The following is a 26,939-nucleotide window of genomic DNA, read 5'->3' on the forward strand; positions in this document are numbered from 1 at the left end:
ACACAGACATATATGGTCACATTTAAGCAGAAGAAATTTTTTTCTTCATGCTAGTCCTCTAGAAAACCAGTTTGGTTTCCATGACTATATATAGCACAGGGATTCTTGGTCTATTTTTTGTCCCCTTTGCATCTGATTATTTTCAGTAGAGTTCAAACTTTTTATGATATGCAGATTTTAACTAGCACATGACTTCTATTCATACACACTTCCATTATTAATAAACCGACAATGGCCACATATAATGTAGAAGAATTTTATTCATACCGTAACCCTGTCTCATCGTTCACTGCAAATATTACAATTACCTTTAAAATGTCATTGAATATAATTTGTTCCACTTAAAGCACAGGAATCCTGGTGTTAAACAGTTACACTTCTCTTGAGATTGCTTATAACAGAACCATAATTAAAATGTATTTTCCATGAGCTGTAAAGGTTTAAAGCAAAGAATTTGGGGGGGGTGTGTGCTAGAGTAACTTCTGAAAACTGAGGCTAATACTTGGTGTTCAACAAGAAATGCACTTTGCATATGATGCGAAACACGGTTTTTTACCCATATAACAGAAATGCAGTAGGTAAAAGAACATACATGAGTGACTGGTAACCTTCAAAAAATATTTCTTTTAAAAATTGCACGAAAGAATACAAAAACAGTGAAGGAAATCAACAGTTTTGCAAATGCATATACATTTAGCTATACATGTATAATGGGGGTCTGCCTATATAAATGTATGTGATAAAAACTGCGAGGCTGAAAAATGAGAATGGTCGTATTTAATACCACATGCAAGAAGCATAACATAATCATCATAAATAGTAGCAACGAATATACACTGACAGGGCCACTGAAAATATGCTGAAATAAATTAAGCACCTTGAAGCGATGAGTCTGAAGTCAAGTAGCAGTTAGCTCTGTAAAAACCACGGTGGGTGGCTATTGGGCCCTCTTGGTGGGAGTCAACAGGAAAGTCCCAAGTTAATTTTTCTTAATTCCAAAGAAGAAAGCACATTGTATTACTCAGTAGGAGTAATTTTAGCCATGATCTTCACCAGCACCTCTGGTTTCAAAAGGGAGGCTGCTGCCTTATTTCACTGCATAACCTTTGGCATGTGAAAAGCACAGAAAGTTCCTATTTCCCCAGAAGAATGTTATCATAAAGGAGAAGGAGAGTTTTGCCACAACCGAAAAGCAGGCGGTGCTATCTGGGGTAGCGGAGATGCAGACCTGTGCTGCTGTTAGCAAGGACAAGTTTTCCTTCGAAGGAAAAGCTTTGCAAAGAAGAACCTAAATGATCCCACCCTGGAGGGCTGCGCAGCAGGGTAAGGTCTGGATCTGCAAAGAGCTCCGTGTGAGAGGAGACCCGTGTCCAGGCAGAGCAGCAGCGACTGCCAGCAAGGCTGCACGCCCCTGCGGGGATCTGGCCTCTCGGAGCCTCCTGCAAGGTCCTGGTGCTTCCTCTCCTGTGATACCTGACTTCGGCAGGACAGGCAGCATTCTGAAGCACATATTTGGCTTTCATAAAATCCTATAAAATCCTAAAATTTAGTCATATACTAGAAGAAAGGCATTTGAATTTGATTAAGTGGACCTTATTAAAAACACAGTGCTGTCGTTGCCCCTGAAGTACACCTGGCAGCACCTCTCCAGCACTCATACGATACTCAGGGAAGTGGCCGAGGACACTCTGCTGCAGATAAATAAGTTTTGAAGCTGCTTAATTCAGCAGAGAAGTTCCCATTGGACTTTTAAGGGATCTAATGCAAACCCTCATTTAAAAAAAGCTGAGGACAAATAACTTAGGTCCTAAAGGCTCCGTTTGAATTCTTACAAAACATTGTCCCTTGACCTCTTCACCCAGAAGACTGGAGCAGGCTGTTTGGCTTAGCATATCCTACAAAGCAGACCTGAAAGGTCTTGCAACACGGAGGAATATGGCCCCTATATCTAAGCCACAAACAAAATGACTCAAAAGCTCGACTTTTCCTTGGCCTCCTGGAATGATCAAAACCTTCCTCCACCTTCCTGTTAAGCTGCGTGGCTGTCACTCACCCCGTGGGATTTCAGAGACCTCCAGCCCACAACCAGTGAAAAGCCTTTAAAAAGTAGCAGGCAGAGGAACATCGCTTGGTCGAAGAAGTCTGACAAAAGGTGAGTAAGACCAGCTTTAAAGATAATGAGGGAAGTAGAAATTTGTGTGTATTTTAAATAGTTAAACCCACAGTTTTAAGCTACGTGATCCAACAATAGGTAAAAATCTTGCCTGCAAGCCAGGAGCCTAATCTTCCCTAAAGCTAGTCTTATCCAAACAGTTGTCTTCCTACTTACATGATACATGAGATTTGAACTGACATCCACTACATGACATAAACAGAAAAAATACGCATAAAATGCACACTTTTTTTTTTTTTCTTCATAAAGCTATGGAGCTGCACAGAGCAAATTTAAGTGCACAAGGTCACACAAAGGCAGCTTTCCAGAAGGAATCATTTAGACGGTGAGTGAAATGAAACTGTTGTATCTCTGAATGTTTCTCTTGAGGATTTCGGAACAGGGACCGAGCACTCGTTCGAAGCGGGGCCGATCCAGCTTTACGCACTTCAGGGGTCCGCGTGCCACCACCGTGGCAGCCCGGGGCCGATTGAGCAGTAACGCTATCTCACCTGGAAGCAGGGATAAATACACCGTCATCCCCCCCCTGCCTCTTTTTCGGAGGGTGCATATTCTAGCCACCATCCAGTTGCTTTGGTTGTAGAACATCTCCCTTTATATAGCTCTTGATAGACATTTTACATAATTCTGTTGACAGTACAAATGCATTACACATGCATAATGCATGCGTGCAAAATGCCTTTGAAAACAGATGCTTTCAGACTGTTTTGCCGATTCTGGATCTGTCTCCTGTCAGCTACAGTGGTGTAAACCAAGGAATGGTTTCAGCTTCACTGGAATCTCTCAGTATCGCTGAAAGCAGCGGCTGACCTGCGCATAACCCCTCTCATGTAAAAGAGTCGAACGCTAATTAAAACAATAACTACGACTCCATGGGCCTGTCTTTCTGAATCATACTTAAGCTGAATTTTCTTACCAAAATAATCTGACGGACCAAGTCTTCCAACTTCGACGTACTCCTCGTTGTCAGACCGGCGCTGCAGAACAGAAGCTGTGCCCTGGGAAGAGAAGCGCAGAGGGTCAGGTGGCTTTGCTTAAACCTGTTACGCATGGGAAAGTATCGAGCCTTTGGTGCCCCTTTTGCCTGTCACACTCCTTCAGTTCTGCTGTGAGACAGGCAACAATTTCAGTCAATTCCTCATCTATAAATGAATGGAATTACAAAATTTTAAAAAATCCATCAGTATGGCAAAGGATTTCTTTCTTATGAATTGTTTGGATGCAGACAGATTCAGCTCACACAGAAGAGAAGAGGAACAGGACAGAACTCAGGAACTCCCGTTTAACCAGTGCACATCATGCTGTGCAAATGTACACTTTAATGTAATTTAAAAATATGTTCTGGGTGGATGCAGAACCTTACAAGAGACATAGAAAAGATTTACATTAAAAGGAATAAAAAGGCAATTTTCCCAGTCACAATCTTGGAACACGATTTTGTAAGACAGCAACTAGAGTCTATTCCTTACTGGATCTATTGCTGAAATGGTTGGGAAAGGCAGTTTTTAATGCTTGTTGCAACAAAAGCAGTGATTTTTTTTTTAGTGGCTTTGCCCGCTTGTGGCCTGTAGTGATCTGGACACCTGCGAGTCAGTCGCTGGAGAGATGGAATGTGTCTTGTCTCCACTACCCTTAATAACTGCTGTACTTGACACGTGCTAATACATGTCAAAACTCAGTTACAGTCTATTTAAACCTTCAAAGAGGTTTTACATGCAGAAATATTCGAACCTGGAGGAAATCTTAAATTACTGTGGCACAAAGCTTTTGTAGAAGAATAGAGAAGGTATCTGCTTTTCTGCAAAAAATTACAGTAACATATGAAACTACCTTCTGAGTCCAAACCAAAAGCATAGGGAAAGGCAAATGTTAACATACTTTGATTTTCACTGAAATTAAAAAGATTTTTAAAAGCCAAGGTTTTTAAATAGACTGGGGAGACATTTTTTGACAGTGCAGTTGAACAGCACTGATGTTTTGATGTTGTTTTTTAAGATTTTCAGCTTGCAAAGTAATCTGTGAGGGCTGATCCTGCCCCAGCCAGGACAGGGAAGGGGAGGCAGCACAGTGATGTGGATGGACTATGCTCAGAAGATTGATGCCAGTTACTGGAAAATACCAGAGCCCTCACTCCGCAGTTGAACACCCAAGTCTTGCATCGCTTGGCTTGTCGGCACTGTTGGTGCCTGCAGCCAGCTGCAGGACCCCCCCACCCTGGAGCAGAAGCCTCCCTCCAGTGCAGAGTATTCAGTGCAGATTCACTGGCTGCAAACACCCTGCAGCTTCCTTCCACCAGCAGAAACTTGTGTGCCTCCAGGTGTGGTGGGGGTGCTTGAGGAGCCACCCAGCACCCTGAAACACCTTGGCTTCCATGCAGTTAAAGGCACCCAGCACGCTGCAGAACCAGCCCTTCACCTTTCCACTGCACATAAATACACCCTATAGCATCACAAACATCGTCATTGAATTGCAAATTGGAACAGCAATGTAAGGCTGCTTCAGGTCTGGCTTTTACTTTTCTAGGACCTGGGGGCCCAGGAACAACCAAGAGTGGTCCAATAGCCACTGCTCTGTAGCCAATGATCATAATTTGCTTTCTTCTGAACAAGCACACAACTAAGCTGCTGTAATACTGTTGTATTGCAACATGTCCTATTTCATAACAGGGTTATTTTTAAGCCCATACACTTTACAAATTGCTGGGCCTCTCTCTAGGTTAACTTATGTGCTACATAAATGAAGAGGTAAATCTTATTTCTTCTGTCAAGTTTCCAGCAAAAATTCCTTATCCTTGATAGAACTGAATTGTCCCGCCAGAGCTGATGTTTTTCAAGATCTTCCAGTAAATCTGCAAGGGCATGAACAGGCAAAGATAGTGTAATGAGTTTTGTTATTCACACTTGCTGCAGGTTTTCAGACCCAACATACACTCATAAGCAGCATTCTCGGAAATACCCCACACAGGGAATAACGCGTGTATCAACCTCTCTCTTGCCAAACTTCAGATCAGGTGCAGCTCACTAAATTGATGCTGTTCTTATTGCCTGCGCAGCGTCGATAGATTCAGCTTCAGAAGCTCTTCCAGCCCCTGTCCTCCTCTCTGTCCCCATATGGGGCCTGGCAAAAACCTAACCCCTTGACCCAAATAGCTGTCTGCAATCCATGTCTCCAGTCTCTTTCCCAAAACTATTTTTTAAAAAAAACCCTTTTATTACAGATGTCTTATTACACAAAACAAAAAAAAAAAATATCCCCAAAGTAATCATACTGGCCACTCAGGTCAAATGAAGAAAGGACTCAATTCCCCACTGCCCACCTCGAGCGTGTTGCCGTAAAGGTAATCACAACATCAAGCGATATTGCTTTCATCTCCCCAAGGATCAGCTTTTATTGTGGCTAATATTTTTTTGACAGGGTCCACATGATACAGGACTCCAATAAGCCGGTCTTCTGAAGCAATTTCTTCCACTGTTCCACTACAGTCGGCTTTTTTAATCCAAGAAACACCATGATATCTGTTGGAGGAGGACAGATGTGTCTGGCCTCCACAATAAACACTTGGCTTGGCAGGATAAAGCAATGCATATTCCAGATACATATTTTTCCACTCTTGTTTTAACAGTCACATAGGCTCTTCCCGTTGCCCAGTGAGAACAGGTCTATCATGGAGCAAAAGAAGTTTCCTGAAACCCTGACAGCCAGCACCCAGATCTAAGATCTGATTACACCGCGTGGCCTCTTGTTGCACCAGCCACCAGCTCCAGAAGTACATCCTGGAGCATTGTCAGAGTGACCTTCACGGGAAGACTGTCCACACCGTCAAACAAAGAAGGCGCATTTATAATTATCTATCCGTATCACCTTCACTGCATGTGTCTTATCTTTGGAATCAACGCTGTTCTGGCTGTATTAGAGGAAGAGTCCAATTGTAGATGACCAGTGCAACCAGGGCAAAAATAACACAGAAATAAAATAACAGAGAATAAAATACTACAGAAACAATCCTTCATTACCCACATATGTAATGACGTTGTCATACTAAATAAATTTGGTGCTGATCACTACCCTTGCTCCCATCACAGGTTTCATGGCTGTATTTTACTTATCAAATCTTTTTGACACAGTTGTTGAGCTTTCTATCTGTCTTGCACTTCAGCAAACCCCACCTCCTATAAATGATACAACTGAATAAATCTCCTGAGCCCTGTCCTGGGAGGTACGGGCATTATCTAGCAAGGATTCAAGGTGCTTATCGCTGTCACTCCCAAAAGCATTTGGTCTCGGTGGGAATGATTTCCCCTTAAACGGCACACAAACCTTGACAAGATCAGTCCCTCTGAAATAAATTGCACGATCCTAGATTTGCAGGGACAGGCTCTTTAGTGCTGCTCAATTTTAAATACTGTCTTGTACACTGATAGCCATTTCAGCCCCCCACCCCACCAAGCAAACCCTGCAGAGCACAGGCTCAAAGGCTGTCAAGATGTTTGACGCCATTTAATAAATCAGCACTTTGTGATGATATTAAACCGAAGGCAGACAGGCATGCCTTTCTGCTAGCAGACACTTGGGAGTGAAATTATGATCTTTGGTGGTTCCAGGAATATTCCCTTTCAGTAACTGGGGAGTGCCTGCATTCCCAAGAACCAATATCATTAACCTTCTCTCCTCTCCTCCAAGTAAATATGGGCATCTTATTGCAAAAACAACAAGAGTAGCAGTTCCAAAAGCACTGTGCCATCACCACCTCTCTGCCACCCTCACCCCACGCACCTGCTCACTCCCTCTGTCACTACTGTCATGGTGCTGAGAGTATTTATTTGACTCCTTCAAATGCATCAGCAGTTTGTTTTGTAAAAATTTATGGCTTAGATAGGGCACCATAATTTAAGATATGAAAAATAAATTAAGGTTTATAATCCATGAGCTCCCATCGTCTCCAAAGTAATGAGATTTTGATAGATATTTCACTTTTAAACTATCGGACCACATGGATGAGTAAGACATCCTACAGCATAAAGACAGTGACCCATGTGGATCAACACTGAGATTTCCCAGGCCTTATCCTGCATGTACTTACAAGCACTAATTGCTTCAGGAGCCCTAATTTATACTAAGTATGAATCCTACAGCCAGCAGTTGGCCTAAGTAGCCTGGCTACAGAAGACAAGTGTTCATGATGCCAAAACCTGATATCCTGCATTTACTCCTCCGCTGCAGCTCAGCAGGCTGGATGGGATCATTCCTGGGCAGCAAAAGGCAAAATGTGGAGGACAGTGATGTGTCTGTGTTACCTCTGGGTGGGACAGGCTGTGCAGTATGGTCCTTCACCAGAGGCAGTGGGTGGGAAGGGAAATTCAGCACAGTTTTTAAAACCTTTTTAGTTTAAAAGTCGATCTGGTTGATGTTTTGGTCTTGCTGGTCTAACCTCCCATTTTAAAGATATAGCAATCAGTAAAAAATACAGTGAGGCTCCACCTGCAATAAAGGACATATTTATCATTACTGAAACAAATACTGAATATTTGTTCTACCATGTGTATGCAACATCAGTGTCTATATCCTTCCAATACACTACGTGTACAGAATAGATTTCTGCTTTTAAAAGAAAAGAATCTTAATTTTCATAAGCAGGAAGACACTATTTCTATTTTCATTCTTACTTCATCCTTCTTTACTTACTGGTTTTTTAAAGAAAAGCATGGAAGACAGTTTTTCTTCCCATGCCCTCAAAACATTACATTTTTATCCTAGTTTTGAGCTTTAAAAGTTTTTCTAGCCTATTTTGTTTTCCTCTTCCCCATCCACTAGAAAAGAGCAGTGCAGCCTATAGAATTAGAGATGGAAAAGGTCAGGCTGATCCATCTGCTGTTGCTATTAACTCTATCAGTTGCTATTATGAACGTACCTTTGCGCTTTCTCGCTTTGTTAATCCGCACACTCTATAATTCACACGTTCAAAGGTAAGCCTTCCCTCACTCCACTCATACAAGCCCTCATTATATGTCACTATTAAATCTTCGCGAAGTTACTACAAAAGATGAAGGAAGAGGCTGTGAAGTGGTATAAACTGCTCCTGTTCACACAGCGAAGCAGATGGGACTGGATGGAAGCTATAGCAGATCTGAAATGAATTAAAAAATCTTTCACACAGTATGGTTCTGGGAGTATTTTATTTAATTGCAGGCAAGACAAGGTTTGTAGGAGTAATACCTTTTATTAGACCAACAGGCATAGCTAGAAAAGGGAGAACAGCTTTCAGGCACACATGCCTTTCTTCAAGATGCTGTTTCTCCAGAGATACCTAATAAAATACACCATTCACCTACCTACAAATACCCTGGGGAATGTTCTTACACTATGATAGCTACAACCATAATAAGTTGCACCTGATTTAATCATATCTGCCTGCTTACTGGTTCACACGTGATTAAATCATTCACAGAGCATCTCCAGATCATTACCTTAATTTAAGGAGAGCCAAAAGCTACAGCTCCTGCTGCTACAAAACTCCTGGAAATAGTGATTGCCTGCTGAATCTGCGAGACCTGCTATGATCTGTCAGCTAATGTTTCACTTCCCAATTAAAAAAGTTATCATTTAAATCAGTTGGTTGTCTGATGTGAAACTTCAAACAACTTTGGCCCGGTTTGGCAAACTTTACTTTTATGGCTCTCGTTTATGACGCACCTGTTGTAATGACTGTGGGGTGGGTTGCAGGGGGCTACAGGAACAGACCCCACGTTTGCACCGACTGGAAAAGTGGTGGTTGTTTGGTTTGTTTATCACTAGCAAGTTTATCTCCTTCCTGCATCCATTAGGGTTCACTACAGATTACAGTGCAAGACAATGCCCGAGCTAATGAGCTACTGAGAGCTTTCGAAAACAAATGTACACCATTTTACACATTCCATTTTTTAACTTGGTTGTGACTCTGGAAATCGTGAGTGCTGCTCATTTCAGTGCATTTTCAGAAAGCCAGCACCTTGGGAGTATCATTAGGTTTAATAATATAACGTCAAATGAGCTCAAAATGCAACATTAATGTAACGACATGTGCACCATGACACCTATACAAGCTCCTTGAGAGGGATCAATGCTGCAAAAAGGGCCTTTATACTGCAACAACCACAGTCTCAATGTATATGATTATCATTACGTTGTCACGATAACATTAATGCATCATATTCTTATTGGTCATAATTCTCAACAATACTCATGCACACTGCAATCTAGCAAAGATGGGAGGCGAACATCACTGCCCTGCTGGCACGGATCCCATACATTAGCTCTACAGCCACGCTTGATTATCAAACAATCTGCAGTTCGCCCTGTGCACCGGCTATATCACACCTGCATACGACTACCGTATGTATGACTAAATTTCCACCCCTTCTGCTTAGGCACACTTATATTAGGTTAGGAATAACATCCAGAGGCAAGAGAGAGGAACAAAGCTGTCTAGAGCAGTCACCAGAATAGCCACAAACATAAAGGTACTTTTAAAAATGACAATCAATCATAAACCGAGTGTAGCTCAGAACAGCAGAAACAACTGAGCCACAGGGCATTTCCTAGGGATATACGAGAGGCCAGGGTTAAGGCCCAGACATGACTACACCCAGCCCATCATTAATCACCAGGAAACGCCTTTGTCTTGATCGTTCAGTATTTAAAATTGTAGATGTTTGACACGGGAAGACCTTTTCAATCGTTTTGTTCATCCTCCCATTGCAGTATCTCAGACAACCTTCCCCTTCAGTGCTTCTTTGATACAGTCTGCATTAAACCTGTGCTGTAGCTATGTAACCCCCTTGAATTAAAATAAATGTTTAATATTTTACTATTATTATTTAATTAATCAAATTTTTGTTTTCTGTTTTATCTATGAATTTATTATTAATTATAATAATTTATTATTAGATGGAAGAAGACAAGATTCAGGCCGAGAGAGACCAGTCAACATAGCCAAAAGCCAAAAGAAGCAGAATATACTGTACCAACTGCCATTCGCTTCATGCATGGAGACTCCTGAAGTACTTAGGTGAAATAAAGTGGGTTTTGCACAAAGAATAAAAGAATAAAAAATTGGGATTTTGGGGTTTTTTTTAGCCTTTTCTGTTGAAAGGCTTTTCAGAATGAAGCCATGAAGTTTTATAGTCTTCTGACTTCAAAATGCTGCCCTTGAGCCACAGCAGCACAGCTAACATCAGGCTAGATCATGCAGGTGTCCAACAGAGGCACGTCCATGTGTTGAGGGACTCAAGACTTCACCGACAGTCACCACCATCCCTCACCACAGGCGGAGAGACACTGCAGTGGCCTCTGTGCTCCCAGCCTTGGTGCCACAGTAGTCCCAAGCTTCTCTTCCATACCACCCAGCTGCCAACTAGGACTGGGAAGCCCGGGAGCAAGGGGATGGTGACAGAGGGATACGGATACCAGCTCTGAGCCACAGGAGGAGCCCCTTGCCTGGGCGTGATCCTCCTTGGCTAGTTGTCCTGGCTCCATGCCTAGAAAGCTGGGAAGCAGTTGCACCACAGCCCAGCTTTTGGGGTCCCTCTGCATTTTTATCTTTACTCCATTCTAGGATTTTGGTTGTCCCTTTTATTACACCTTCAGTCCACCTGTCGCAGGGGTGATGAAAAGCAGATCCACTCAGTAAAGGTGGGCTCAGATGCTGGGTTTTAATGAATCATCTCAGTGATACTTGGCCTTGACTAATCAGTAGCTTCTGTGGGAAAACAACTGAATTAATATTCATCCCAGTGCCAGATTTTAAAGACCGTCTGTGCCAAACGCTGTGGATTATTGGCAACAAGACACTGTTTTCCTCCCTCAGACATGTCAGCGTACAAAGCAATAAAAGTCACAAAGGAAAAAAAATGTTGCATTTTAGAGATTCTTTCTTTCTACAAAGCTAGCCATTATCTTGACTCTCTCTGAAGCCAGGAAACATCCACTGAGTCAACATAAAAGTGACTCTGTAATGGGTTATTCATCAACTGTTCATATTTGTGACTGACCTGACAGGGCTCATCTCCTGGAAGCAGACAGTGCGGAGCGCTACCACCTACAGCCGGGGCAGGGTTGAATGTACGGGAGAGAAAACAAGAAAACAGTGCTGCACCTCCCTCACCCTGCCCGCAGAATCCTTTCTGGTGAAAATCGTTTTTAGCTGTTAATGTTGTTTTACGGCCCAATTACTCCTACCACCATCTGCTTCTTTGTGAAAACATTCTGTAGATGCTGAAGTAACCAGACCAAGCAAAAAGCTGAGACAGACATCGTCATTAAAGTCTCGTAACTAATGCTGTGACCAGGGCTGGGCGAGCAGCTGTGGCCAGCTAGGGCAACAGCTTCTGAGCAAAAAATAAAACTTGGAGCAAAGTGGGGGAAGAAGAGAAGAGAGTTTATCACGGAGATCAGGAAAATCCCCCGTGGAAACCTCTCCTTAAGTCCTTTCAGTTGGTGAGTCTTATGTATTCAAAGGACCAGATTCTGAAATTGAGAAGCAAAAATCTCATGAGCCCAAAGCTGCCTCTTCCTGGGGCACACTGTGGACAGCCTCGCATGCTCCCCAAAATCCACGCTACACAGCTGATGAATGAGCCCTAAGGGGTCTATTCTTCCCACAAATCTGCAGTCACCTCAGCAGTATCTGCAGAGGAGGGACAAAAGCCATCTCAGGAAGGGACAGCTTTAACACGGTCCAGAGAAAGTGATGAACTCCAGCAGGGATTAGGAAATTCTCCATTCTTCTTCCACTAGGTTAGACACTGCTGTATTTCAGGTCTTGTTTATATTGCAGTATTTTTGCTTAAAGACAGAGAAGCACTCCTCATGACAGAGCTCCTAGCTCCTAAGACTGCAGATGCCTATAATTTCAGTTTAGATTTAACGTGCCTCAGGCCATAAAGTTCTTGGTCACGTTGACTAAGTGTTTTGAATCAGGGCTTGTGAGCTCAGTCTTCAATGCCAAAAGAGCTTATAAGGATCCTGAGAACCTCCTGAAAACCTTGAGGGGTAAACAGCCTGTGCTGCTCTCCTTACTCGCAGAGAGGTGTTTTGTTACCTGGGAACCCCCGCTGCTTTTGGAGACTTCCCCAGTAGGAAGGCACTACTGGACAAGACTAAAGAGAGAAGAGTCAAAGCATCAACCATTCCTTAAAGCCAGTATTAGCTACGTAGAAAGTCACAGGCTGTTTAGAACACAGAGAAAATCTAGCACTGATTTTTATGAAAATTCAACTGGAGCACGTATATATTAAGAATGAAACTGCCAATTACTAACTTCGGGTTTTACTTCTCTGCGTGCCAAACAATCTCCCGGTTTTCCACATATCCTATAGTGGTAAAAGGCCAGGGCGTGTCTGTATTTCCAGCATAAACTTCAATTTTATGGGTTTACAAATCAGATGTTTTAAATTACAGCTGAATGAGACTGAAGACTCCTACACAAGTTGTCATGTCAAAAGTGAACTGGGGAAACATTCATACACAATTTTTTTTTTTTGCGCTGGGTATAGCATGTGCAAAAGAGAGGTTATGAAAACTACTTTTAAGCCTTTGAGAATGGTACGGCTACACTGCATCCTCCCGGTGGTTTTGCTTCAAGACCTAAGTTTACCAGCGTCCCAGTGACAGAGTAACATGGCAGGTCCTGCACGTACCTCATGATACTGGCATAAGCGATGTTCTCAGTCCCAGTGACCTGGAAGACCACTAGATCGCTCCTCAGCTGACATTTTAGCCCTCTGGGACTGCTGATAGCATCATTCCTGGGATGGCTTTTATTTTACAGCTAAAGATCAGCAGCTCCAGAGCTACTTTCCAAGAGAAGACAAATCCTTTGAACTATGTACCCAAAGACATTGCAAATGTTCCTTTAGCCAGTAAATAATCCTAGATTTTTATTATTTGCCAACCTTTGATTTATGGAAGACTTTTATAGAAAAACAAGGGAAGAAATAAGCCAATTTCTGTTAGCAATACAAAGTGCCAAGTAACTTCCACATAACCTGCAGTAGAAAATAATACCCATCATTTTTTGGGTGGTAAAATTGAACATAAAGCAAGCAGGATGGTCAGTCGATGTGTTAGCCTGGGATGCTGGCCATGGGGTTAACACTGCTTCCCTGCCTTAGACCTTCTGTGAAGGGCCAGACCTTCAAGGTGTCTAATTCCCATTAGTTGTTTTCAGCAGGAATGAAGAACTACTCGATTCTTGTGCCTGTGCTTCAGACCATCCCACTGCACCACACAGGTGTAGTGATGATAAACCCCATGAAGTTCATGAGATGTTCATGTAAGACAGACAAGTAGCTGGTTAAAAGCTTATATATATTATATACCAGAGTCACTATGACTCTTAAAATTATTTGGGCATACCACATGGATGTGCCAATCCAGGTGAGATTTTTTTCCGTAACAAACTATTGGCTGGGCTCATTGCTTTTACATCATTTTCCTGTGCATCAGACTGTTTTTTTAAAAAAAGCTTCATTTTCATACTACAAAAGCTAGCTGATCTTAATGGTCTTGGAGGAAGATGATGCAAGAGGACTTAATTCTGATTGTGGACTCAAGATTGAGTCATGACTGGGTTTGACAGTATTTTTTTAACCGTACATTTTTAAACTATTATACATTATTCTCCAGTCTCTTGGTTCATAGCAACTCACAGAATTTACATACAGTTGTCCTGGTTTCTGCCACAAATGAGGAACAAAATCTGCAAAGTTCTAAAATAGACTAGAAATATTGACTAATCTTAACAATTTCACAAAATTGTTAAGAAAATGCTCCATTCCACATCACTTCTGAGGTTTCAGATTTTGCAGAATTTACCATAGGTGACAGCATTGCGGTGGTTATTAGTGGGGCTGGAGAAAAGAGTTGGAAGGAAGGGCCAAAAGCTGCAGACACTGACATGTCCTCCATGGCTGGTGGGAAGAAGAAGGGGAGCAGCCAGTTGGTTCCTATGAAACACTGCCCCTTTCTGACAGAGGAGAGAGAAGGATACGCTCAAGACTGCGTGTATATAGATACTGCATGTATATATGCAGCCTGATCCAATGCCCACGGGAGTCAAAGTTAAACTGAGTTTAACAAGAGCTGGACTAAGCTGATGTTTAATGCCCTTTGACACAGCAAAACACTTCACCTCCATCCCCAGTCAGGATGGGACCCAATCACACACCTACCTTCCAGTCTCTGACGTCAGCTGGCCATTAAAAATGCCACCCTGAGCACAGATGAACATTGAGGCATGGCCAACGGAAACACTATTGCTCCAGCACAACTAGGTGATATCAAGAAAACTGAACGCACCTTTCCTGTAAGAGTTCCATGAGAAATTATGTGTCTGCAGTTAAAAACAAGGAAAGCTAAAAACGAGCCCTTGGTGATGGCTGGCTCTGTTTATTCGGCATATTTTGTTTATTAGGTACATTAGGAGTCGCTGTAGACTGCCTTTGACAAACATTTTTGGTATCAACAAAACCCCGGTAACACCAAGCAGTTCGGATTGTAGCCTTTGAAACTCCTTTTCTAGACAACATTCATCTTCCTAATTAATAATTAATCACACTGTGTTTTTAAAGAGATTATCAGGTGTGATAGCAGAGTGTGCCTAAGGCAGTGACTTCATTAACTATACGGAAGAGGTTTACTTTGTAGTTCTCCTGCCTGTTGCAGCGGTAGGTGCCAAAGGGGTCTCTCTTAGGTTAGAAAGTCAAAGAGCAACAATTTGGAGCAGGAAACAATTGTGCTATTATTTTTCTTTTTTTCTGTTACTTCTTAAGGAGCTTTTAAATCATAAATCTTCAGATGCTTGTTGTGCAATTGAAGACTCAAGTCGACTTTTCCTACAAAAAGGCCCAATTCTATGAAGAACGGAGCGCCCTTCCGAGTTACACCGAGGACCTTCCTCTGTTGGTGCACGTTGCCATGGTAGGAAGAGTTTACAAACACTGTTCCACCTAACAAGGCTTTGAACTGCATTTGTATAGAGACGCTCCATAGCGTGCCAAGAGTGTCAGCAGGGCTGGAAACACTGATTTCACCTACAGGACAGTATCTCAAGTACACTCTCAGCAAGAACTCGCAGCGGATCCTGCCCAGACCGGAGCCAGTTTGTGGCCCTGACTTGAAATGTCAACAGCAGCAAGAAAGCTAGCAGCCCCCTGAGGATTACAAGACTGTTTTCAATGTGATCAGCAAGAACAGCGCCGGACAAATAATCATTATCAAGTCATTTCATTCATTTCTGTCAATGAGGCAGCTCTATGCATTAATTTTGGAAGGATTTCTGCATCATCAATGAATTTTCTTCTCTTTATTTGTCAGTTTTACTAGTCCTATCGCCTGGTTTCAGTACTGACGGATACTTTCTGTCTTTTCCCATTAAGCTTTTGCTCACTTTCATGGAGCGTCATTAGGATTATTCCCACTGATGGAAAAGCAGGGAGGGTAACATTCTGCCCACAGACTGGACTGATAATACAGATGAGACTGAAAATCAGATGCCCTGACTGCCTCCTCTCTAGCCAGCAGGATAACAACAGAGAACACAAATCCCCAGATTTTTTGTGCTTTACACAAAGGAGTTGCAGAGGAGGGTGCAACTACCCCCTTGTAACTTAGCACTAATCTGCGATTAAATATACTAAATTTTAAAGTTAAACCCAAAAGTCTAATGTAAAACTACTTGGCATAATGGGTCCATTTCTCCTTGAATTTTCTCCTGTGAATTATCTTCTATTATTAGGTCTTTTATTTTTAGGCTGCTGCATGCTATTGCTGGGCAGCTCGACCAGCTATTAATTGGAAATGTTTTACTTCTTGTGCAGTTTTATTTCTCTGCTGTCTGCACCACTTAAACCAAGCCGTCCTCCGAGGGGATGACAGGCTGCGGAGAGCACATTTAAAGGACAGTTACAAGCTGTGCTCTTCGGGTGCAGTGTGGCACTATTATAAACCTTTTGCTGTTCTCTCCTCCTACACCTGCGTACGTTTGCGTCTATGCACGCATTTTTCTTAAGCCATGTCAAACTTTATGGAGTATTAGGGCCATATGGCAGCAGTTCAGCAAGCTCTCAGTATGCAACTGAGATTAAAACACTCCCTGAGCACAGTCAGCGGAGTCCCGTGACAATATCTGTGTGCCGTATACGGTGCTCGGTCATGGAAAGTAGATCCAAATGATCTGACATGGGGAGGGGTGGGAGCTGGAAGACCCAGCAGGGCACTTCACGGCTGCAGGTCCCTGCATTTTTGGCAGCTGCATTACAGGCTTCGAGGTACTGCGCCACCCAGCCAAGCTGGCAGCTGAACTTAAGAAGTGGTACATGATCATAACCGCTATTTTTAATACTATTGTCACTACCTTTCTCAGTAACCTAGACAACAGCAAAACCTCATTTCTTTCCAGTTTCAGAGCACTACTCCACTAGTCTGAACTACTGTTTCAGCTGAAGTCAGTGGCAAAGCACGAGTTGGGAATAAAATCAGCCCCCATTCAACTTCAACTGGCATTTCATTTAAAGGGTCTTCACATTTGCTGGGATATTTAACTCTGCAAAGCTCACATGCCTTTGCAAGCTACCACTTTAAAATGCTAGCTAAAAATATTTGCGTTATCTGAAGTCAGATGAATAAACCCTCCCTACTGCTGGGTACACAGTGTGGCAGTGTACAGTACAACTGCAAATTTATTTGTTAGAAACTGTACATCTGTTATGATTCACGCTTGCCAAAATATAATTCTTTATGGCAACAATTGTTTCATGGTGCTTACAGTTTTTCACCTCTGTGCCAGGAATCTCATATGGGATAATTCCATGACCTTGGAATCCAGCAGATACATTCCACATCTGTCTGGTCTGGGAAAGCCCAAGTTTGTTGTGTGAAAACCATAGTGGGAAAATAAGACCTGGAAATATCTGAAAAGACAGAAACTGTAGGGCTGCTTCTTTTTTTCTTTTTTTTCAACACCAGTTTCAAGTCCAGTAAATCAATCTCATTGTAGTGGTTACTTTGCTTTTGTAAGCAGACATTCACTTCTGATCCTATCTTCAAATTAAGGAATATGGTATAAAAATTAAAATAATTCTATCTCTGGAAAAAATCACAGCCTTTAAATTAATGAATATTAAAACTAAATCTTGTTGAAGGCTGCTTAAGATTTAGATGAAAAAGCACCCAACCCACTGCAAGTAAACATCTTACAAGTGCCTGTGCAGATTTAAGATGGCAGAAAACCTGTAGCTGTCCTGGAATCTCAGGGTAATACTTTTCTCATTACACTTTTTAACAAAAAATGAACCCTAAACAGCTTTGTGAGCAGTGAACTTAAAATTATCTGATTTCCTGTGACTCTTCCCTGTGCACATTTTCTATTATTCTAATAATTTGGCTGAGCTCCTGCTGCAGCCTTGCTCTCCATGGGGCACTGTAGCATTTTCATGCATACAGCCTGCACCTCAAATAACCTGCACCCTTCTACGATTTCTGCAACGCTGGAGACGAGATGGTAGACAGAAAGCCATGAAAGAAAGGTTACACTAAGAAAAACAGAGAAAAGGTGAATGTGCTTGCTTGACAGAAGGAGGAGACTAAATATTCTCGTCCATACTAACCAGTTTAAAGCAAGAATTGCTGTTCTGATCATTACCGAGGCTGGAAGTCTCCCTTTCAAAAGGGATTAATGGTTGCTCTTCAGTCTGTGAATCTTGAAGGTGCCAATTCCCTCACAACCTATGTCCTTCTGCAGGACCAATATACTCAAAAGATGGTATCCCAAAGGGATGTCACAGGGGAAGGCAGCATTGCAGGCTAACCAGAAAAGAACGATTAATTTATGAAGTTCGTACAAAACTGTACTTGCAACTTAAAATCCTCGTGTGAGTCCTGGTTGTCTTAGAGAAACTTTTATGATAGGAGTGACAAGATCCTACCTGGAACCAGTATTGGTGGTGCTGGTGCACCAAAGCTTTGTAAATTGATAACTGGTTGGTCTAAGGCATGCCATGGATGACCGTGGCTTAAAATAAATGAGTATCTTGCCCAAAAACTGTGGCAAATTTAGCTTTGTACTACTGGACGTGCTGCGCTCCAAAGGAGACTGCATTCCGGTGATATATGAAATGGTTTCTGCATATAAAGCAGCCAAACAAATTGGCTGCATTTCTAGTGTTTTGGATTATAAGGCCACAAACATCTAAAAACATACGAAAGAAGCTAATGGCTTTTCAACATACTGTGACAACAAACCAGCCAAAACTACTTTCAACCAGTTTGTAGAATAATGTGTTCCTGGCTGCTCGCATCGACTCTCCTGCAAAAAAGTTTAACATCAAAGATGTAAACTCCTGAGAACTCAGGTTTAAAATACGAAGCTTAAACTATGTGTGAGCAGGCAGAAATACTACTGCAGCACAAGAAACAGTTGATACTGGATGTTCATTCTTTAATGTAGAAAAATACAGGCAATTTCTAAAGTGTGAAACTATGTTAGATTTATAGCAGAAGGGTGAGGCGAGCAGATAGTTTATGATTATGCAGTATGTAGTGTTAATACTTTTCTACCCATTCAAGTCTTAACAGCTGTTCCATCAAGAAGGGGAAAAGAAAGGCCCTTGGTAATTCTTAAGCAAGCTGCCAATTTTCCACATGGGATTCGATGGCTAAGAAAATTAGGTTTTCCTAGTCTCACGCTGCAAGGAAGAACAGCGCACCTAATAACACTAGTAGAAATAAAATTCCACATTTCCTAATTTTTTCTTATATACTAAATATCTTGTTGACAAAAAAAAATCCTATCTAATAACTAGTCCCTTTTATTCTGACACTGTTATTTTGAAGGGGCACTGCTCATCACATATTTGAAGTTCCTTACCTGTCTAACTGTGTGACGTACAGGTGCAGTTATTTGCATTGACAATTTTGCGAGCATCAGAAGGAAAATGATGTTCATAAATCAAATATGTATTTCCAAGACACAAGAGGAAAGAATGACGAAATTTTAAGTATCAGATATTGATTATGAACCAAATTCTGGCTGCCTTGAATAGAGGCACCTGTCAAAAAATCTACAGATAAGGACCAAGCAAAGAAAAACCTGTTGGCCTCTAAGCCATCCAGAATGGGAGCTGTACAAGCTCTTTATCACCAGAGTGGGGCAGGGTCTTTCCTCCTAAACCACATGACAGCACAGCAGCCTGATGGAGCCAAAGATGTAGTCTGTGTACATACAACTGGATCCCAAGGCAAGACAATGATACCAGCTCCCTTACACCATCTGACCCACCCTCTCTCACAGTGAGGGATTCAGATCACCTCCTAGCTCCTGTGCCACCGCTGCCTCGTTGCTGGTCATGTAATACTTGGCCTGGCATATGCTCTTGAACTGTCACCACAGAGCCATATTTTGGTCATTCCTGGTCTATAGATTTGTGTATGCCCACTCATAGCTGGTAGTGAAAAGGTCCTACTTCAATACAAATACAACCATTTCCTAATGCTGTCTCGTTATTCGTAGTCTGAGACTCTCCAATACCTTTTTATAACTTTTTATATCACAGCAGCTAGGTATTTGTATGAGACATCAAGGATCTAAATATTTATGTCAGAGAGGAGGGAAAAAACCCTGTCAGCATCTGTTTGCAGAAGTGGGATGGTGGAACTGAAGTGTCAGATAATCTCCCAAAAAGATGTCAGCGTTTTCAGCTGCCTGACAGATCTGTCTGCCTGTGTGACAGTAAACAAGAAAATGGCTCAGCCATTTGGACTGAGTTTAAGGCAAAACAAAGAACAAATTATCCATTTTCAGATCAGGTCTCCTGCTCCAGTTTACAGATTTTCGTTTCTGATCTCCGAAGTAAGTCCCTTTGGGAACAATGATCAATGCACTGTGTGGCTGGCCAGCCTGGCTGAAGTATTGGCGATTTGGAACAAGAAAAATCTCATGTAGAAAACAAACCTTCAAACAGTAAAGGCACTAGACACACCTCAAAATTCCTCTGACTCTTCAATTTACTGGAAATCAGGGATCGTCCCACTTAAGACATTTCCATGGAACTGGTGTCTGAGTTCATTTGAATTGTGAGCAATTCTCCTGATTTGAGTGGGCTTAGTTTGGATTTATGCTGAAGAAGAGATTTAACTGAACCCGATTTCCTTTAATACAAAGTCTTGATCTTTACCAGGAAATGACAGCTTATCAAGATGCCAATCTTACCTCTGTAATAATGAAGAAGTCATCACCAGGCTCTCCCTGCACAACAATTTTTTCTCCATCTTCAAACTGGACAGGTTCCAGGGCATCAGCCACTGTCAGCCGCTCCCATTTGTCCAAGGACTCTAAAATATTGAAGATCATAAAGCTTTATTATAAAAAGACTCTAACTTTGGCTGAAGGTTCGTATCTAAACTGACAGCTCGGTTATGCCTGGTTCTGTTATACAAGAAACATTTCTTTCATCCAGGCACTTTGCATGAACCTCCAGTTGGGAAACATGAATGTATTTATTGTGTCTTACACACTTTAGCAACCACCCAGATACTAATCTTAAAAGTTGGGCACAAAAAAAGTTGGCTCTGGTTCCCTATGCCTGCGATCTGATCTGTGCTGCCCTGATGCTGCAGCAGATTGGAGCAGCCTAGGAGCTGTTTGGAGACACCAGCGATACGGGAGCACAGAGATTCTCTACCACATCCCACACCAGATGTCAGAACAAGTCCTACTGTCTTTTCATCAGTTGCTCTCAGCCAGTTCCTGATGGGCTGCTAGATAATGCAATGCAAAAATGCCAGTCTAGAAGATGACTCTTCCCCTGTGGGTGACACCACACACCACTGACGCTAACAGCAGGACCCAGGTAGCATGGGTGGCAGTGAGAGCAGAGGCTCAGTACAGTGATTTGAAGTGGCACCCCTGCTTCATTTGCCAGCGGGACGGTTTACAGAGTGGTTTTCTTTTCATTCCCCCGCTCAGAGAGAGAAATTATAAAACTTCCATGTAAACGACAATAAGAAAAAAATTACCAGTGTATTTTATGAGTAATAGAGCTAATACAGCCTGCTTCCTGTGGCCGGGTGGCCTGACCACCCACCTCCGCTGCCACAAATCCCCTGTGACACCTAGACGGCAAATTTGGGACAGCCTGCACAGCGGCTTAGCCAGGGCTGCTGGCTGTCCCACTGCCTTGCTCCTCCTGCATTCACAAGGGATGAATTTTACCTGTCCTGCCTCGGGGAGGGGAGGGGTGCCAACCTGTGTCTCTCTCCTCTGTCCCTTTACATGAGAATTCAGGACAATGACTTGTACTTGGACTTCTCTACTTTTATCAGGTTTGACTGAAAGAAGTGACAGGTTTAAAAGTTATTAAAAGAAACAGATAATACAATGATATAACCTTCACTGCCTTAAAAATCTGGGCTAAAATCCATGTACTAGAGCTCTGCTGATTCTTACTTATTATGAATTATTGAACTAATAGAAGTCAAGACATGGCTTCTGACACCAGGATTAGATCTGGGCTGTTCTCCAGACTCTGGTTTCCCATTTTGTTCAAAATATTGCTTAGAAGTACTGTGTGAGGTTGAGAGTTGTTCCTTAAAAGTTAAAAAGCCTTCTGGCTGAGCTCAGAAGTGCACAAGGAGTCTGATAACAAAACCAGATCAAAGTAATCAATGCACCAAAGGTAAGTTTTGAGTAGCCTGCCACCCGTATGTATTCACGTTTTTACTCCACTTTGTGTTGCAGTTTGGGAAATAATTATTTCTAATATTTTCCCCACATATGCACTCTCCTGGTGTACCTGGTGTATTTGTGACCTTTATTGCCGAAGCATTAATATTAAAGACCGAGCCCATATCGTCAATGCAACATTCAAAAAGTGCTCCATTTGACTAAAAAAAAGCTTAAAACTCTTTCATACAGACTAGAGCAGGTTTTATCTTTTTTTAGAAAAAAACAACTCAGTAATTAACAATGAAAAGAGTCTCTTGAAACAACTTCTTCAGCAGCTTTATGAAAAATTCAAAGCTAATTCTGTCTCTAGTCACAAAGCATCTCTCTTTTGTCTAAGGGAACTGCATCACCACATTTGGTTAATGATTCTTGCAAACAGAGCAGTATATAGAATATTGTACACAATAAAACTCCTAAAGTTTTAGTTGCAGAGTTAAAGTCAAGTATCAAATAAAATAGACCATATGCAATTTTTTTGCAATTTCTAAATTGTACATAACAATTCATGGCTTTACATTTACTTAAACTCCAGAAGAAAGAGTTAAAACGGCTTTATTGTATCTTGTTCGATACACTATAAGCAGCTACTGATAATCTAAAAAATCCTTAGATTTTTTATTTTTTTTTAAATTTGGCCCTTACAATTATATGGCTAGTTACAGACACTGGAAGGGCCTTGAAAAAAAAAATAAATATAAGAAGCAGGTAGAAGTTTTTCCACCAAGAAATCACCACGTTCTGGCCACATTAAGGCCTGAAGTGAAGTTGACTCCTCAGTGCTGTGTTGTGACTTCTAAGATATCTCTCTCTGTTTCTCAGGTGCCATCTACTTTTTAGACATGTGAAACAGATCCTTACACATTTCGCCTAAATCCTCTGTTCCTGAAATGATGCGTTACTTTGTCCACTGCTTTTCCGTGCTTAAAAAAGGTTCAAATCTTTAAATCCTTCCTCTTTTTTTTTTTTACTGAAATTCAAAAGCCGTACTAAAAACTAGGATATAATTACATTGCAAACTGCATGTTTAAGGAAGCACATCTTTGAATAACCTTTCTACTCTGGAATTGTTTTGAGATGTCTCATTGTTGTAATTGCCCCTCATTAGTGCAGGTGCAGAGATCCTTTTTTCTTTAAATACTCATTGTAATTTGGTATAATTTGTGCTCTTAATTTAGGAAGATTTAAATTAAGCATAAAAGAAGGCATTTAAATGACAAAACTTCATTAGTAAGTGAGCAACACACTTGGCCTTACTTTAAGCATACAAATATAATTGAAAATTTCATGGGTAGCACCCCTCAGAAGTTCAAGTGTATTTTCACTAAGACACTCTCATATTTCAGGCTCAAATGGTAGTTGAATACCATAAACAAGAAACGGAAATTGCTTATGTAGAAATATAAATACTTTAATTATCTAGCAAATTAAACCTGAACTGTTTTTTTCAAAATAGCCCCAGCAGAAACATGATGTTTCTCCTACAGAATCAACATTTCGTTGTACTGTCTAACACTGTCCTCCTCATTAGAAGCTTTTGTTCTCCTAATGGTGATTGATTGGTCAGGCATTATGGGTTTGTTGTTTTTCCTACTGAAGGCCATCAAGAACATGTCCAAATTTCGTGGCTATCACATTAATCAAAGGGAAACAAAATCCAAGGACAAGAAGCTAAACAGATGTTTTAAGAATGTGAGACATGGGCTATAAAATACACAGAAGAAAAAAAATCAGCCCATTTTGATTTCTAAGGTTAGTTTGTTTATGCACATAAATACAGTATTCTTCCAGAAAAAAGCTTCTCACCTATCACCTGGAGGATGTAACTAGACTTTATCACAAATTCATATCTGTGCACTGCTTTCTCCTCTATCCATATAATCCGTACTGCAATAGCAGCTACCAAAAGGTTACTGGTGCATGCCTGCTCCCGTATTTAAGGAAAGATTTCTCCTTCAAACACATGTTCTGTGCATATTAAAGAAGGAGAAAAACAAGTCCTAAAAAGGGCCTTTTATGCTTTCATTCCTTTGGAAGGGACACAACCGTGAGACCTTCTGTTTGACCACCATTGCTTTCATTGTGCCATCAAAGACCAAAATTCATTCTGCCAACATGTGTAACAGAGGAACTAACAGGCAAGTCCAAAGGGCAACTGACCCAAAATGGAGACCTTGCTCAGGAATTCTTCATACATCTTCCGCTTTCTCAGCGTGCTGCCCTATTATTAAAGAAGAGAGAAAAAGGAGGTAGAGCATTACACAAGGTATTTTTGTGATTTCTCCCTACAGCTGCTCTGGTTTTTTCCCCTGCCCTTCCAAATCTTAAGCATAGCCAGTATAAACAGCCTAAGGCAAATGTTTCCCCATAAAATGGGCGAGCTGTACTGCTGATAGGCAAAGAAGGAATCAAATTCAATCCTGGTGTAATTCCACTGACTTCACTGGTGTTACTGGACACCATGGATGAATTGTATCCATTATTTACAGGCACATATTTTAAAGCCAGAGAGCTTCATCAATTAACTGTTTAGTTAATTCAGTATATATCTTGTTACCAATGAGGCCCCACTAGAAGGGAATTTACGATTACAAAGTCGGATAAAACTTTAAATGTCCCCCTCACGGGTCCCATCCTTTTAGGTTAAAGTCTCTTCAATGCCAAAAGCGTTTATCTTTAAGCTTAGTCTATATTCTGTGTACTGTTGTATGTATCATTACTGCTGAGCAACCTATTCATATTATTATTTTAACAAGATTTAAGCATTTTGGAGCAGACAATCCATCAATGTATACACAGCCACCAGCACAGTCATTCCCACTCTACTAAGATTTTATCGTGTGATAAGTTACAGATACACCTTCTGCTAATATAGTGTTTGACAAACATAGAAATCCTAAGTAGCCATTCCAGCATCCATTATTGAAGGACGTTCAGGTATAAATAAATACAATGCAGTCTTACCAAAAATAATTAATTTATCCTTAACTCCTTCTGCAGCGACACAAATGACTTGAAAAGAAAAGCTTCCCAGGTACCAAAGAGGAACTCCAGGGTCTTCCTTGGTACCCTGCAGTTTACTCCACACTGTTATGTGCCAGCCTGCATTGTTTCTGCCTGGGTAGATTCCCTGTGGATGCTGAAGGCTGCCTGGTGCCTGCCAGTCAACTCTACAAAGCAGGAGTATAGCACAGAGATGACATACTCATCTTCTGAAGAAAGGAGAAATAAAGATGGCTTTTATTTATAGGCTGGGCAGAGAAGACAGAAGCAAATGTCAGTGTCTGCCATAGAAAAAGCTACTCCTCTATTCCTCCTCCAAGGGAGCACTGTAAGTGCTGGAAGCAGAGGCAGAAAGTGAGAACAGAGAAAGGAAAAGAAGAAACATCTCACCCTCCATGTGAAAGCGTTCAGAAATGCTCTACCCATGCAAAGGGGAAAGGCTAATGTACTCAAGTGCAATGACATAACTGAGAAATAAACATTGTCCCTCTTCCTACATGTGCTGTATAGATGAGGCTTGATTCAACGACCACCAAAGCAATATGAGTCTTTCCACCAGCATCAACAGGCTTTGGCTCCAGCTTCTGGCTGTGGCGCCTGCAGAAGGTGCCGGGTGCTCTCCTCTGGGGACAGGTCCCATTTGTGCCTCTCTCCTGGGCCATCCCTGCTCCAAACCAGCCGCAGCTTCAGCAGGAGCTGCCACTCTTCCCAGGTATCTCTGGATCAGCAGCAGCACCAGCTACCGAGGTCTCCCCCTCCACACCCTGTTCATAATTTCCGAGTCTGGTGATGACAGTTTGCCTCTGAGCGATAGCATCAGTAACCCTTGTCTGACCTCTCTGTCTGACAAACCTGGTTCTCAACCTCGGGGGCCCCCGAGAGCATTTGAAGTGCCAGAAAGAAAAAAATAAAAAAACTTCAAACGGAGGAGGCTCTGCAAACCATGCCAGATCCTGACAGCTTGCTGCGAGACAAAGAATGGAAAACTGGACACTGCGCAGTTGTTGCTTTCCTCCCTGCAATCGAGTGGAAACGAGACTAGCAAAATTGACAGCTGTGGAAAACCAGATTGGTGGTTTAGTCTGATGGGCTGGGGCACCCAGGGCCAGATGTGGAAAATGCTTTTTAAATGACTTGCGGACACAGATGAATTTTAAGAAGCAGTAATCAGTAGCCATAAGTGACGCCTGACCACAGCTTCAAGTATTTAGAGATGCAGACAAGACCCAGGAAGGTAAGAATTGCAGGCATCCCACCTGGCCCAGAGAGCAAAAGCCCATCACTTCCTACAGGAAAACAGGTGGGTTATGTCTTGGCTAAACTAAGCCAGGGCAGCAGCACGGAACCCATGGTGAAGACAAGTGCAAAAGCAAAACTGAAGTGGAAAGAATTAATTAAATGTGCTGTTATCATTTTTTGTATTGTAGCTGTTTCTAGAACCTCAGTGGGACTCCACTTAATGCACAGCTACACTGTCTTAAATATCCCATGTCTCAGAACGATACCACAAAGGTAAGGGAGAACAAGAGCCCAGCGAAGAACCAGTGGTTGAGACTTGTAAGTCCCATTTCCCAGCCCACGCACTGAAACTCAAGGTGACCCAACTGATGGCCCATCACTCACCCTGCCGGATGGCTCCATCCAACCCTCCATCTCTCCCAGGGGAGAGAACAACAGCCTCCAGGGTGCATGAGCCACCTGACAGCAGAGCTTCACCTAAGGGTGCCCAGGCTGGCACAGAAGCTTTCTCTGCGTTTTCAGAGCACATGAAGCTGGATCCCAATTGGCACAACCAGATCCCAATTTCTCTTCCAGAAAGGAAAAGCTTGGCTCACCCTCACACACATTGTTTTCACTTGAGTGTCTTTTCCTGCTCAAGATTTCACAAGCAGAGCAAGGGGAAGAGATTTTGAGCGAACATAAGCTAAAAACAAACCAACAGCAGAAATCTTACAACCAACCAAAGCATGTGCGTATTCCCATCAGTATTATTTATCTTTTTCTCCCTGT

The 26,939-nt window shown here is 42.0% G+C and overlaps 1 protein-coding gene across 4 annotated transcripts in view; it reads right to left on the minus strand.

Annotated features, from left to right (window-relative positions):
• Window positions 1-242: 242 nt before the first annotated feature.
• Window positions 243-26,939, minus strand: part of PRKAR1B (protein kinase cAMP-dependent type I regulatory subunit beta) — a 100,775-nt gene continuing 74,078 nt past the window's right edge. For all 4 annotated transcript variants that reach the window (XM_005228962.4, XM_055805636.1, XM_055805637.1 and 1 more), the window contains exons 8-11: window positions 24,087-24,147; window positions 20,415-20,536; window positions 3,090-3,171; window positions 243-2,664 (exon numbers count right to left, since the gene is read on the minus strand). In XM_005228962.4, the coding sequence (XP_005229019.1) occupies window positions 2,492-2,664; window positions 3,090-3,171; window positions 20,415-20,536; window positions 24,087-24,147 (438 nt within the window). In that variant the 3' untranslated portion in view covers window positions 243-2,491. The remainder of the gene's footprint in view (window positions 2,665-3,089; window positions 3,172-20,414; window positions 20,537-24,086; window positions 24,148-26,939) is intronic.

This window comes from Falco peregrinus, chromosome 5 (genome assembly GCF_023634155.1).
Source record: "Falco peregrinus isolate bFalPer1 chromosome 5, bFalPer1.pri, whole genome shotgun sequence".
In the NCBI taxonomy this organism is placed as follows: domain Eukaryota; kingdom Metazoa; phylum Chordata; class Aves; order Falconiformes; family Falconidae; genus Falco; species Falco peregrinus.